This window comes from Melospiza melodia, chromosome 5 (genome assembly GCF_035770615.1).
Source record: "Melospiza melodia melodia isolate bMelMel2 chromosome 5, bMelMel2.pri, whole genome shotgun sequence".
Classification (NCBI taxonomy): Eukaryota; Metazoa; Chordata; class Aves; order Passeriformes; family Passerellidae; genus Melospiza; species Melospiza melodia.
The window spans coordinates 82,144,796-82,158,259 of NC_086198.1; the positions used below are offsets into that span (position 1 = coordinate 82,144,796).

Consider the following 13,464-nt stretch of genomic DNA (forward strand, 5'->3'; position numbering starts at 1 on the left):
ATGCATGGCTGCATCTTTAGGGGATTTCATCAGTCCTGGGATGTACATGATGTATTTCATCCTACTCTGCTGAATTACTAGAGTAAAGACCACAGCAAAATTAAGGCACAGTTGTAGGATTTAAGTGCAGTACAGTCTAGGCAGAAGTCTTGAAAGTAGAAGAGATTGTAGTTTTACACAAACTGTTTTCAGTTTCTAAAAGGTATCCAAGAAAGACCAAAGAATTTAGGAGTCATCTTTTTTCTGTGTGTGTAACTTGGTTATATTGGAAAACATGGGAGAAAATGTCTTGGGTAAAACCAAATCAGTGAAAACATATTCAGTTCATTGCAAAAACTTTTATTACTGTCAGTGAAAGTATTGGTAAAGACAGTACGGTAACTTCCTAATAATCATACATAAAAGAAATGGTTCTCCATGGGGCTGATAATCTATTAGTAAGATTTGTGCCATTTTCTTTTCATAGTTTAGCTTTAATTTTCCACCCTTTAACCATTAAGGGCTGACCATTTGTAACTCAAATCTTTGCTTACAAGGCCCTGAAGCCAGTGAGCGTGCCCTCTGGCAGGGGCTGGTGGCCAAGCACCAAGAAAATGCTGTCTGTTATGTGACATGACTGTCCTTGTCCTGTAGTTCCTCACCTTCCTCTCTATTTCACTTGTGCATGAAATGAAATTGAACTCTTACAGACATCAGTCTCCTTGATTAATCGGCTTCTGCATAACTGTGCTGTGGATCAGTAGAACTGATTCAAGCAGTTTTGAAGGAAACAGACTTTCACAGGATGTCAAATGCATACACAGCATTTGTTCACACAGAGTTCTTCACACTGCATCTCTAGTTTATATTTGGACGCTGTTAAAATTACAGTTAATAAAATTAGATCTTACTTTGTATCATTGTCCATCTTCAGAGTGTCTGAGTGGGCAGCTGTTAGAAGGAACTTGTGTTTTCCTTTCAAGTTTTTTGTTAAAAACTACAGAATTTGTATACCAATACTAAGGCTTTTGTTTTCTTTTAGGATCGAAATAGAATGTATGACAGTCTGAATATGCACTCTTTGGAAAACTCCCTTATTGACATTATGAGAGCAGAGCATGATCCACTTAAAGGTATGTTATTATGCTAAGTAAAGAAAAAAGGGTCATCCATTCTGCATATTTGAATGAATACTGGCTGCTAATTTAGATTCTAAGTTCATATTAAAGTGGAAAATGAACTACTTTTTCACTCAGGTGAAAAGTCAATCTTAAGCTGTCTTTTACTGAAAACATTGTTTCACAGTCCCTTAAAACAGACCGCTCCAAGTGTTGCCGCCTAATTTTCCTTTTCTCTGCAGTGAAAGCTGAAAAAAACCCCTAAGTTAATTGATAAAATCAGGGTTTGTCCTTTAAAATATTTTTTCAAATCTGCTGGAGCATACTGATGCATCCAAATCTGGAGAAGTCCAGAAGTACAGTTGGCTTTAGAATGCTGGTTCCTCTTACAGTCCTGAGCTCTATTAAATCATTTGGCCACAGCAGTGAGCATATAGCTACTATGTGTGGGCTTCCATTTTAACTCCTCTTTTCACTGTACATTAACTCACTCTTGTGAATTCTGTTCTTCAGTACTTTCTCAGGTAGCATTTACTATTGAACATTGGGGCAGAGAACACAAACAATTTCACTTGAGCTGATCAGATGTTACTTGATTTGTGGTGTTCTAATTAGATTAACACAATTTAATTTTAAAATTATCCAAGACTAGGCTTGCTTTGTAGAAATTAAATCTCTGTATTGAAGAAATAGAAAAAATGAAACCTTTTTTTTTGCAGCATTTTTTACTCCCATCCATTCTCCATTTCTAGAACGTCCTATACTTACTGTATATTGCATTAGCACAGAAAGGCCTGTTGTTCTCCTAATTTGAAGGCACCTTGCTAGTCTGCTCATGATTCTTTTAAGATCTGTGAAATTACTTGGAAGACCTGTAGCATTCAGATAGCATTTAATGTTATTTTATGATTTAAAATAGTTAGCCAAAAGTTTGGAGTTTTTCCCCAAGCTGAAAATCTCTACAAAGCATCTGTAAGTATCTAGCATTGACTTAAACTTTTAATTTTTCTCGACTTTGAAGTAAGTAGAAGCCAGAATTAAGTTTTCTTAGGTGATTTTGAATCATGGCCCAGAGAGAATCAATTCCATTTTTGCAATTTTATGCGAGTCCATTACTAAACTCAGTTTCTGTCTGTTCTACATGTTTGTAAAACATTAGGAACAAAAGGTTTGAAGCCTGTAAACAGCTGGCCCAGTGGTGACTGCTGTGTGCTAAAATCATGCTTGTCTCTTCAAGGCTGAGGTGACCAGGTGTGTTGTTCCCTCTTACAGAGGATTTGTGCTTCTAATTGCTACACTCAGGTGGTTTCTCCTTCTTTCCTTGTCTGAAAGCTGCTGTTAGGCACAAAGCTAGAGAGTGCAGATCTACTGCACTGTACTGCCACGGGCACCTCTCACATTCCTGAAGATGAAAATTACTCTGTTTCTTCCTTCTGTACATGCTGACACGACAAATGGAATTCGTTGCTTGGTTCCCCCTGCCATCTCACTATTTTAATTTTATCTCTGTAATGCAGAAGAGATTTCAGAGGCACAGTGAGCACAGAAGATACTAATTTTTATTTTTAGTCATCTCTTTGTATTTCACTATGTTATGATAGATGAAAATAATGTATTTCCAATAATAATTTTCCAAGGAGAGTAAGAGAAGAAAAAGCTTTAAGACTTGAAAGTTAATTTGGTTCATATGTAGATACCTTGAAAAATTCAGTAGTTTCCATCTGTGCTTTCTAGGGACATGAGAATATGGTGTCAGTCTACAGTTAAGAGATTTTTTTTTTAACAGTTAAACAGCTATGTTCTTGCAGTGAAAATTCTGCTAAGTTTTATGTTTGAACTAAAACAGATGGAAGCCATAGATAGTGATGAACTCAAAGGAAATCCATTTTTCTGTTCGAGTGCCAGAGAACAATGCACATGCCAACTGAATTTAAATAGAGTAATTGTGTGCTGCTGTTTAACTTGATGGATAAGATATTTTTTCTCCGTGGATGTGATTTCAGCTATGTTATTAACAATAAGGCATGAGAAATGTTCCTTACAGACTGAAAATGGTAGGAGGAGATGTTGTGGTGTATTGGCCTTTTAGTTCTTCTCTACTGTCTTCTGATTTTTTTTCATCATTAATGGGCATTTCTGTAATTTCTGAGCAACTTTAACTTTTTTTTTTCTCTGCCAGTCCTGAAGCTGTAATTTGGTTATATCAGTCTCTCTGGCTTGTCACCACAGAAAATCTTAGCATTTACTTAAAACTCGATCATATTTGCATGCAGAATGCACAGGATTAAGAATATTATTTGTTGCTCTTATTAATATACAACATATTTTGTTGCAACTAAAGAGTATTTTGTAACTAGGGAATATTTTTATGACAAGTTTTCAAGTAAATATAAGCACACTAAAACAATGCATCTTTTATATGTGATCACAGCAGTAAAATGAAAGTCCCTGGAATTTTAAGCACGTGTTTCAGATTTAGCTGCTTACAATATCTGGACTATGACTAAGCATCTTGTCTCAAATTTTGTACAATGCAGAACAGACAGTCTGTGTACTAGCTCATAGCTTGAAGTTTTGCATGACAAGATCCATTTTAGGAACAAGTCAAATTTCACCACTTTTGCTTTCATGAACTTGAAAAAAAAATATTTCAAATATGATTCACTGAAAGCTAAGTTTATGCCTGCCAGAAAATTGTTTGTAGATGACTGGTTTTGGCTTTGCTTAGATGAAGCTTTGTCATTACAACACATGTGATCAAAAGAAAAGTAATTTTTAGCTTTCAATAAGATACTTTCAAGGTAGAGTAATGGGGAGAAGATGTTTGACTTCACTAGTCATTGCAGCAGAAATACTGATCATATTAAAACTAATCTTTCCCATGTATAATCTCCCTTTCTAGAAATGCATTTCATAACAAGACCTTAAGATTATCCCATCCATTCAATTCCAGTGAAATAAAAACTGAAGTTAAATTAATTCCTTTTATATCATTGGTCTTACATACCCTTTTCATTCTTCTAATAGTTCTTAAAACAATTGAGAGAAAAATTAAAATACTGGTACCTGACACATAAAGGTATTGCTAGTATAACTCTTCAGACATACCACTTGTGTACCTGATTTTCTTTTTTTCACTTCTGCTCCCCCAAATATCAATGTATTTTGCTGTCAGGAAGCAGGAAAGACAGTGCATTTGGGCTGAAAAATATTATGGAGTAAGCTTAGAAGCAGTTTTTACATTTTCTATGCAATATATATTAATCTTGAGGAGACTGATTTAATGGGATTCATTACCTGCTGTTTTAAACATGTTTCTAGTAAAGACTGTGGCACAAAGAGCATTGTCTTTCTTTCAAAGGCATTTGTTCTGTATTTTGTGTTATGAAGCTCTAAAGTTTAAAGCTGCATAGTTTCTTCCTAAAGTAACTCAAATTGTGCCAAGAAAAGAATTTCTGAGGCTGGAAAAAAATATAGAGGAAAAATTCTCTCCCTTGTCACATAAAAGGCTTTGAAATCTTACATACACATTGTTACTTCTTTCTTTCTTAGAAACTTTTTCTGATAAAAGAATCTATTTGAGACTTGATAATTCATGTATTCAGACAAATCAGTTTATCAGAGACAGCCCATTTGGCCTCGTTGTGGCGTGCACAGTTGATAGGCAAGCACTGGGAAATGCAGTCTCTGGGCTTTCTGTAACTGGGTGTTGGCCAAACACGGGTTTGTGCTGCTGCCTTAACTACACTGGTTCTGAAACTGCTTTCTGAAACTGCTGTCATCCTCAGCCATTCTCTCTTTCTGGGAAAAGCTTGACTTGGAAGCTTTTTCTGTCCTACTCAGAAGATCTCTTGGAAGAAAAAAGGAAAAGGGATAAGGAGTTTTTGATTCTCAGTCTCTTCATACAACAAACTAAGACTTTGTAAAAAAGCGGGGAGTACATGTGAAGTATCAAACTTGTGAATCTGTGAGTCAGTAATGTTTTAATATATGGGGATTCCTCCAACAGTTTATTTAAATAGGAATAAAAAGTATACATTTCTAAAAGTAGATTTGAATTTGCCTTAAAATAAAGAGTATGCCAAAAAGAAGTTTACAAAAATTTATATTTCCTTTGCCCGATCAGTAACATGAGATTACAGAAATGTTGCTAAAACTAAGTTTGTTACTCTTTTCTCATGTTTGGATTAGCAAGACTCTTAATTTGATTCAGTGGCTATAATGGCCCACCAAAACTTACTTGAAGCTTTTAATTTTTTTTTCTGTCCTCACAGAAGAATGCATTGAGAAATACATGTGAGGCAGTCAGTTCCATTCATATTAATTACATTTAAGTAAGGAAGAGGAGGCTAGATTTGATAGAATTCTGGTTGTATAAGGAGTGTCAGGCATACTTGCTGCTTCTTGGCAATGCTAGTTTCAATTTAGCCATGATACATGAGAATTACTAATTAGCAGTAGCATGGTGAAATTGCAAGTTCAGGTTTGCACAGAGAATTTCTTTAACATGATGATCTTTCTGATACAAAATGGTAATATTAGGCACTTTATTTGTTCCCGATAGTAGGAGGTTACACATTTTGGATCTGTAGACAAGTTCTGTAGAGAGGTAGTAAATTAATTCCTTAACATTTTTCAGGAATGGACTAAGTCTAATATTTAAATAATAGATATTTTCTAACTAATTGGTAGCTGACTTTAAACTATTCAATCATCTTTATTTTTAAAACTACCTTTTTAAGCAGGTGGAGACTCCTGGAGCTGTTAAAAGACCATTGAATAGTTTATGCAGTTCTAGATTACTGACATTGAAGCAGCACGGGATTAGATAGGATTTGTGCCTTGTTCTTAAAATGGTATCTTTTTTTTAATGCATCAAACAACATACAGTGAAAATAGCCAGCTAGACAGATGTATGTGATAGAAGCAAAGTCAATTGTTACAAGATGGTGCTTCCATCTTCTGTATTCTACATAATGATATTTTAAGTGAGGTTTAATATAGTAAATGTCCGTTTAACTAGAATAACCTGTTCAAAAATGCTGTGGTCTGAGCTCTGTATAAAACTGATCTTGAGCCCAGTTCCACGTGTGAAATGTTCTGAATTTATGTATGTCATGAAATTCAGATGGGCAGCCTAGAAAGCGGTTCATTTTACTTCAACAGATTAAGCTGAGAAATAGGAACCTAAACTAATATTATAAATAAGTACCAATGATTGCATTTTGGAAAAGTAAGCAAACATTCTGTGTTTAAAATGTTCTTAAAGTTGTATGTCCAAGTGGTAGACCAGGTAACAAATACAGGGGTTTAGTTCACAAGAATGCATTAAAGTGTGGTTTCATTGAAATAACCATGTAAATAAAACTTACATGTATCAATACAGCAGTGTAGTGAATATTTTGTTAGTTGTTTTCCTTTCTAATCTTGAAATCATTCATTATGTGAGTTAGCAAATTCATCTCCTCAACAATGAGATGGGGTTTTGGGCTGCAGTGATGGGCCCAGCTGCCTGGTGCAGTCCTTTGCTTCCACTCAGTGATAAGTCCTTCATTATTTCAGCTTGGCATATGTGTTTGAAATGCAGCTTATTTGTGAAGCTATAAAGGAAAAAAGCAAAAGAATGCAAAAGCAGAATTACATAACCTAGAATTTACTATTTTTTGGAAGTTTTCCTCCCCAAATGTTGACACTGGTGAGCTTCTCTCTCCTGCTAGGCCTTCAACCTGACTTCTGTTTATGAAATAATTGCAAGAAAAAAACCCTATCCTTTGTCTCTCTTGCTGAATAGGAAAATAGGATAAATTCAGACAGGGAGAAAGACTGTCACCACAGAGTCAAGCAAGTTTGAGATAATGTCTCACAATTTCATTTGTTATTGTCGATAAATAGAGCATTCTGATTTGCAAATAATGCTGTTGCAAATGTTTCTATTGCAATGTATATAAACATGATATGACAGTGACAATCATGTTTATGATATGACAGTTTCACAGATCCTGTGACATTTTTGCTGTTAGACAAATGAATGTTAGCCTTGATAGAGCAGAAACCTAAGAAGTATAGCAAAGTAAGTTAAACTCCAGGCTGAGCTGTGGCAGCTCCCAGACTGCAATTTAAAGATGCCTTTTTCCTGATTCTTTGCCTGTTTTACCAGCATGCATTGCTAGAAGGGTGGAATTTTTATAGTTCCAAGAAACATTAGATATAGTTGTAGGTGTTCAGTATAACAGAAGAAATATATTAAAACTGGACACTTTGAAGACAAGAAGCATAGAGGCTCCTACAAAGGTTTTTGTGTTTAGTGTTTTGTTTAGCCTGCTCAAAGATTCTGTTGAAGTTAGAGAAGACAGCATTTCTGGGTGGAATTCATCTGCCCTTCTCCAGGAGCCTGCTGTAGCTTTTCAGTGCTTCCAAATTCAACAGCAAAATGTTCTTACCTAATCTGTAGGTGTTCTGATACCATCCATTCTTACAATAATAAAATCTGTGGGACGACAAATAGTTCATAGCTATATAAAAATTTTTTTTTTCCACAATGCCTGTAAATAATAAGGCTGAAGAAAATTTCCTAAATTATCTTAATCTTGCTATTTTGAAGTTTTAGCTTTCAGAGTTTGCAATGTGTATATTTTAAAATTATTTTTTGGCAGAAAATTACTATGTTGGTTTCTTAAAGGAGAAGAGGAAAACCTAAACCCTATTATTTACAGATTTACAACAAAAATATTTTTTACTTAACCCCAAAGGTGTCCCTTGGGACTCTGAACTACTTAAAGAAATTTCTAGTCTTGCTGCTAAGCTCATGGGTTTTCCAGCAGTAGAGGACCAAGCAGAGTATGATAAGAATTGCTAGACAGCCTTAATATATAGCTTGCTGATTTGGTTTTCTTTCTTTTCCCCCCCTGGGGCTTCTTTTTCTTGCAAGCCGTCTGCATATATATGACCCTTTAAAAATGTGTGAGTTCTACATGCCCATTGCTTCCAGACTGGGTTCTTCTTTATACCTCTACAAGCATTCCCATTTCCTTCAAAAGATTTAGATGTTTAAGTCACAGTATTCACATATATAAATAAAATGTTCTTCAAATTAAAAGCAAGCAAGTAAATTTGAATAGCAAGATAGATGGCAATGCAGTTTTTTGCACATTCAACCACATTTTTTTCAAACACAGCAGTTACTGTAAGTGTCTCTCTCTAGGTCAATGTGCACTACTGGTATATTTGCAGCTTCCTGTAAAAAGAAAAAGTCTCCTTTAATAAAAAGGAATTTTCAGTGAATGGACTCTTCAGCTATGTATTTTAAACCATTCATTTAAGTACTGAAGTATAACGTGCCACTGGTGTAGTAAAATGCAATTCTTGAAAAATTCTAATGTCATGATATAAGGTTTATGTGTAATTTTTTTTTCTGTCTAAAATGCTGAAAATTTTATCTATAATAGTCTTTAATTTTGTTGAATCTGTATATAAGCAACTGCTCTAATGTTACTGGACCTACTGAAAAATATTACATACCAGGTTTATATGAAATACACCAAGATGCAGTCATAAATCAGTTAATAAAATCTGTATGCCTTATTTCTTTACTGACATGATTTTTCTTAAATTGCTTCAGTAGAGAAGCATGAAGTTGTAGAAATGCCACTCTGTTAAGCAATGTGCATAGTGCAGTTATTCACAGTCGCTGTGAAAGAGGAGACTAAAGCAGTCAGCATTATTTCTGGGTGTCATGAAACAAAAAGTGGCTTTATCCTATTGGAGCTGATCCCAAAGTACACTGCAGATCTTATGACCAGAGAATTAAGGTTAAGAAGTCTGTTCTTGTCAGCTTTAACTTGGGTCAAGGGTATTGTTGGTTAATGTGCTTGGAGTTAAATATTAGCTCTTTATTTCCCTTAGGCAAATTCTAAGTGTGATTTTTCATTATTTTTTCTGGCATAATAGCTAAAACCTCTGCATTTGTTTTGTTCTTTGGTTTTTGTTTTCTCTTAAGGTCGCTTGAATTATCCACATCCGGGGACTGACAATCTTCTGATGTTAAATGGTAAGTTCTAATCTTATAACAGTTTCTAATTATCTCTAGCTTAGTTTAAATCTGACATGTTGGTATAAAATTATACTGTGCTATTCTGTTACTGAATTACTTGCCTGTGGTCTTCAACACTGATGGGACTGTTGCCATTTCTTGGAGTTGAATGGCAAGAGCTAATCTTGCAACAGACTTTCATTATATCTAGCTTATTGGAAATCTGAAATGCTCATAATGATGCACTATTCTGTTTTGTTCTCAAGCAATCCAGGGATACGTTTTCCAAAGAGCTGTAGGAAATCTATTATACTGAAACAGGAATTAGAAAAATAAGAAGGCCAGAAACACATGTTTTTCTATATTGGGTAAATAAAGAGTGAACTAGACACTTTGCATTACACTCATGTGAAATAACATTTTATTTTTGCTGGGGTTTTTGAAAGTGGCTTTTGTCAAGCACGTGTCTACCCATGAAATATGCTGAAGTTAGAGTTCATGTTCTTGTTCCTCTCCCAGTAGGTCAGACTTCATGAACATCTGCTACTCAGTGAAGGCATGAACTTTAGCCTTTGTTCAAAGCTAAAGAAGGAAGCACAGCTTGGTAATCCATCTAAGTCAATAATAAATCAGGGCTTTTGCACATAAGTGTTTTCTGCATTGGGAAAAACTAGAGCTGTAGTGCCACAGCTTCTCTAGGTTAGAAGACATGGAAGCTGATGTACACAAAGTACACACTTTTGTCATTCACTTGATGAGTCTAAGTGTTAACAGTAAAGATCTCTTAAAAAACATGGCCCGAACACATTCGTTGCTGTTTGAAATTATATGGAAGGTTTTTTTTTTGTTGTTAGGTTTTGGTGGTTTTTTTTAATTGCCTTACCCATTCTGCACAGTCATTTACACTTGTGCAAACGGATAAAAAATGCAAGCAAATACCTATTTTCCCTGCATAACACTGAGCAAATGTTTAAAATTGTTTAAAACTTTAAGGAAACTAAGATTTGCCTTTATGCCCTGTAAAGGGAAATACTGTACAATGGCCATTTGAAGAAGTAGATCCTTTGGTATTGAATAGGTAACTTTAAGATAATGGAGTATCGTGAAAAGAAAAAACAGGTACTTAACCATAGAAATAAAATCAGTGTTTAGACAACGCTGTATTGATTCCTCTGTGCTGAATATCAATGTGCTTGATGTCACAACATCTACAACATTTTACTTTCTGTATTTAACTGCAGCTTTAAGACCTGTTCTCCAAACTGGTTTGTTCAGGTGGTATATGTGCAATTGGCATTATCTGCTGCTGTACAAGGAAGTGTTAGATGGGAAGGTATGAAGAGAAACTGAAGTATTTCAGTGAGGTGGCTGTAAGAGATTAATACTTTAATTTGTTTAATTTTACTCAGAATGGTGAACTTCTCTTTTAGAGTTTTGCATGCTAAAAAAGCACATGGGAACTGTTGTTACTCTATTGAATATCTAGGAAAGAAGGGGTTTTTTGTTATCATGAGCACTGGAGAAATACAGTGGTACCAGTCTATCCTAAAATCTTACCACAAAGCTAGAACATGCACTGAAAAGTATCTTGCTTTTAATGCTTGTGTGGTTTCTCTTGTACTCAGAGAGGTAGCACTTAGTGTGACTGCTGTCCTCTTTAAAAGATGCAATATTATTTTCAGCCTTCAGTAAGTGAGATAAAAATAACAGTTTAGTATCTAAAAGGTGCTGCAACACATAATTTTTTAAATTATGTCCTTTAGAATTGAGTTCAGAGCCTTGTTGTGTCTCTAGCACAAAGCTGGACTCTGATGTAGCTGTTGGTGCAGGCCAGGGCAGTCAGGAATGCTCTTCAGAGCCCCTGCAGGTTGGCATGTCTGAACTGCAGCTTCTTGCAGCTCAGGAACAGAAGCACTGGAAACAGCTTTTGAGGAGCTCCAGCTGCTCAGACTCTGTGCAACCTTTCTTTCTTAGCAAGAATTGAGGGACTTCCTCCAAATGTGCAATAAGGAGAATTATGGTTTGAACACCTGGTGATGAACTTGTAAACCTCAATTTCCTTCTCCACTTAAATGGGTTCAAGCCAACATTTCCCTCTGTCCCTGTAACTGGTGCCTTGGGGGGAGTTTTGGGAAAAGAATAGTTGGTAATTCAAAGACTCCACATTTGTCCCTTAATTTCTCAGTAAGTACTGTGGTAGCTATAAGGAGGAGCAGGAATACCAGACCTTCATGAAAGCAAATCACAATTATGTTTAAACAGCCTCTCCCCATTTATGCGGGCACTAATAATTAACACTGACCCTCTCTGGATTTTAGTGAGATTATTTAGTGAACTGGTGCCTCTGGATTCCAGAAAGGTTCTAACATGACCCAGGCTGGAATTTTGCAGCCCTTTTACAGCTAAGCACTTCTAGATAGAACTTTTTTGATGGTGGTTTTTCCTCTTTGTAAATGATAGATTTTTTCCATCTCATTTAAAATGTACTTACTGAACTGTACCTAATATTAATATTTACAGTTTTCATTATTTAAATTAATGAAATGAGCTAAAGGAAACCTGATTTATGTGTTTTAATAAATTATGTATAATTATGTATCTGTTTCAGCTTAAGCTGTAAAAAAAAGTAATGCATTTTTAATGACTGTTATCTCTCAAAAGTCAAAAAAAATACTTTGGAATGGGTATACCTGACTGCAGCTTTCTCAGCTTAGAGAGAACATTTTTGAAACAAGTAATAATGCAAGAGTCAAGTTTTTTGGGATGTAGAGTGTTTTTTCCCCATTATGGGGTTTGCCCCACTTTCTCTTGTTTTAAAGCATTGAATTTTTTGAGTTGCTGCTGAAACATAATTCCCCATTTCATTCGTTTAGCAAGGGCGTATTAGACTTGTTACAGATACTATAACTGGTTGTGCTTCTAAAGAAAGCACTTCAATGAGAAATTACTGAATTACTTCAATCAGAAATTACTAAACTTCCGATACAGGAATTGCTAAATGAACTTCTGTAGTCTCATAGGTGTCCCAGCTTGAATGGTTGTAATGATGTCTTTCAGCCTTAAAATCTATGAAGGTGTTATTTCTAAAGAAATTTAAATGGAATTTGGACACCCAAATCCAATAGAATGAAATGGGAATTAGGCATCTACCTCCTTTAGTCTAGACTCTTGGGATATTATTGCTGTATATTATTGCTGTAACTGTTTATGGATTTCTTTAAATTACAGTTATTAATGAAAAGGGCTTCATCATGTCTCTGTCGCCATTTGATCGTTATGTCACAATGTTAGTGACAAATCATATTTTATCTTTGTAGGAAGTTTGCCTGATAGTTTTTCCTGATACACAACATAGTGTTTTTAATTCAGCTTCATCATTCAGCTGAGTTCTTGCAATGTGTGTATATTTGATCTCTGGTTGTGTATCTGAAATATGTGTCTGAATAAAACGAAACCATACATTTGGTATCTTTGTGGTAACATTGCTCACATAATGTTAAATTCTATTGTCTTCAGGTTAGATAAACATGCACAGCAAACGTATTTACTTATGTTTTAAATATGTGACCTGATTTATGTTGCAGAAAGGGAGATTTTAATTTTTCTGATGGGTGTAGGCTGTATTAGCATGCAACTTCAGCGATATAGAAAAAGAAGGTTTTAGCTATAATCTTTGTTGTATATGCAGCACTCTTAATTTTGGAAGTTTCCAGTATTACTGGATTTAATTTTATTGGGCATCATTATACTTCTTGTATGTGTTGCCTAATTGATATTTTCTATAATGAAAGTGTCTTTCATGCATTCTCACTCATTTGAAATCTTTCCAAGTTACTGGCTAATTAAAATATCCAGCTTTATAAAATAAAAGGCAAATTTCTGTATGACTTGGTATTTGGACAAGTTAAGGAAAACAGTTTAATCTCTCCTTTTTTGTTGCTGTAAATCAGTTATTTGCCTGCAGTGTCTGGCCTTTTCCAAAAGAGCTGTCTTCCCTGCAATTATTTATGTATAAACATGTGCACTGATTATGTGTATGTTAAATACATCTGTATAGTCTTGATGTATAGGTAAACCTGTAATTAACTATATTTATACAGCTGTCATGCCCTGTAAGCATGGCTGCTCTGTAAGGTGTAAAACATTATATGCATATTATTTTAATAAATACAGAAAATCTGCATTTTTCTAGATGCAAAGTAGCACTATGTCCCTGCCCACACTAGTTTGCCCACTCTAATTGAGCAAGACATGAATTTTAGGGAGGAAGGTTTGCCATACAAGCAAAGTAAATTATATGACAGCATCAGGTACAGTTTTTCTCCCATTTTCCCTGAT

The 13,464-nt window shown here is 35.1% G+C and overlaps 1 protein-coding gene across 3 annotated transcripts in view; it reads left to right on the forward strand.

Moving 5' to 3' along the window:
• Positions 1–13,464, forward strand: part of CPEB2 (cytoplasmic polyadenylation element binding protein 2) — a 51,424-nt gene that overhangs the window by 13,781 nt on the left and 24,179 nt on the right. For all 3 annotated transcript variants that reach the window (XM_063157656.1, XM_063157654.1, XM_063157653.1), the window contains 2 exons: positions 1,022–1,112; positions 9,094–9,144. In XM_063157656.1, the coding sequence (XP_063013726.1) occupies positions 1,022–1,112; positions 9,094–9,144 (142 nt within the window). The remainder of the gene's footprint in view (positions 1–1,021; positions 1,113–9,093; positions 9,145–13,464) is intronic.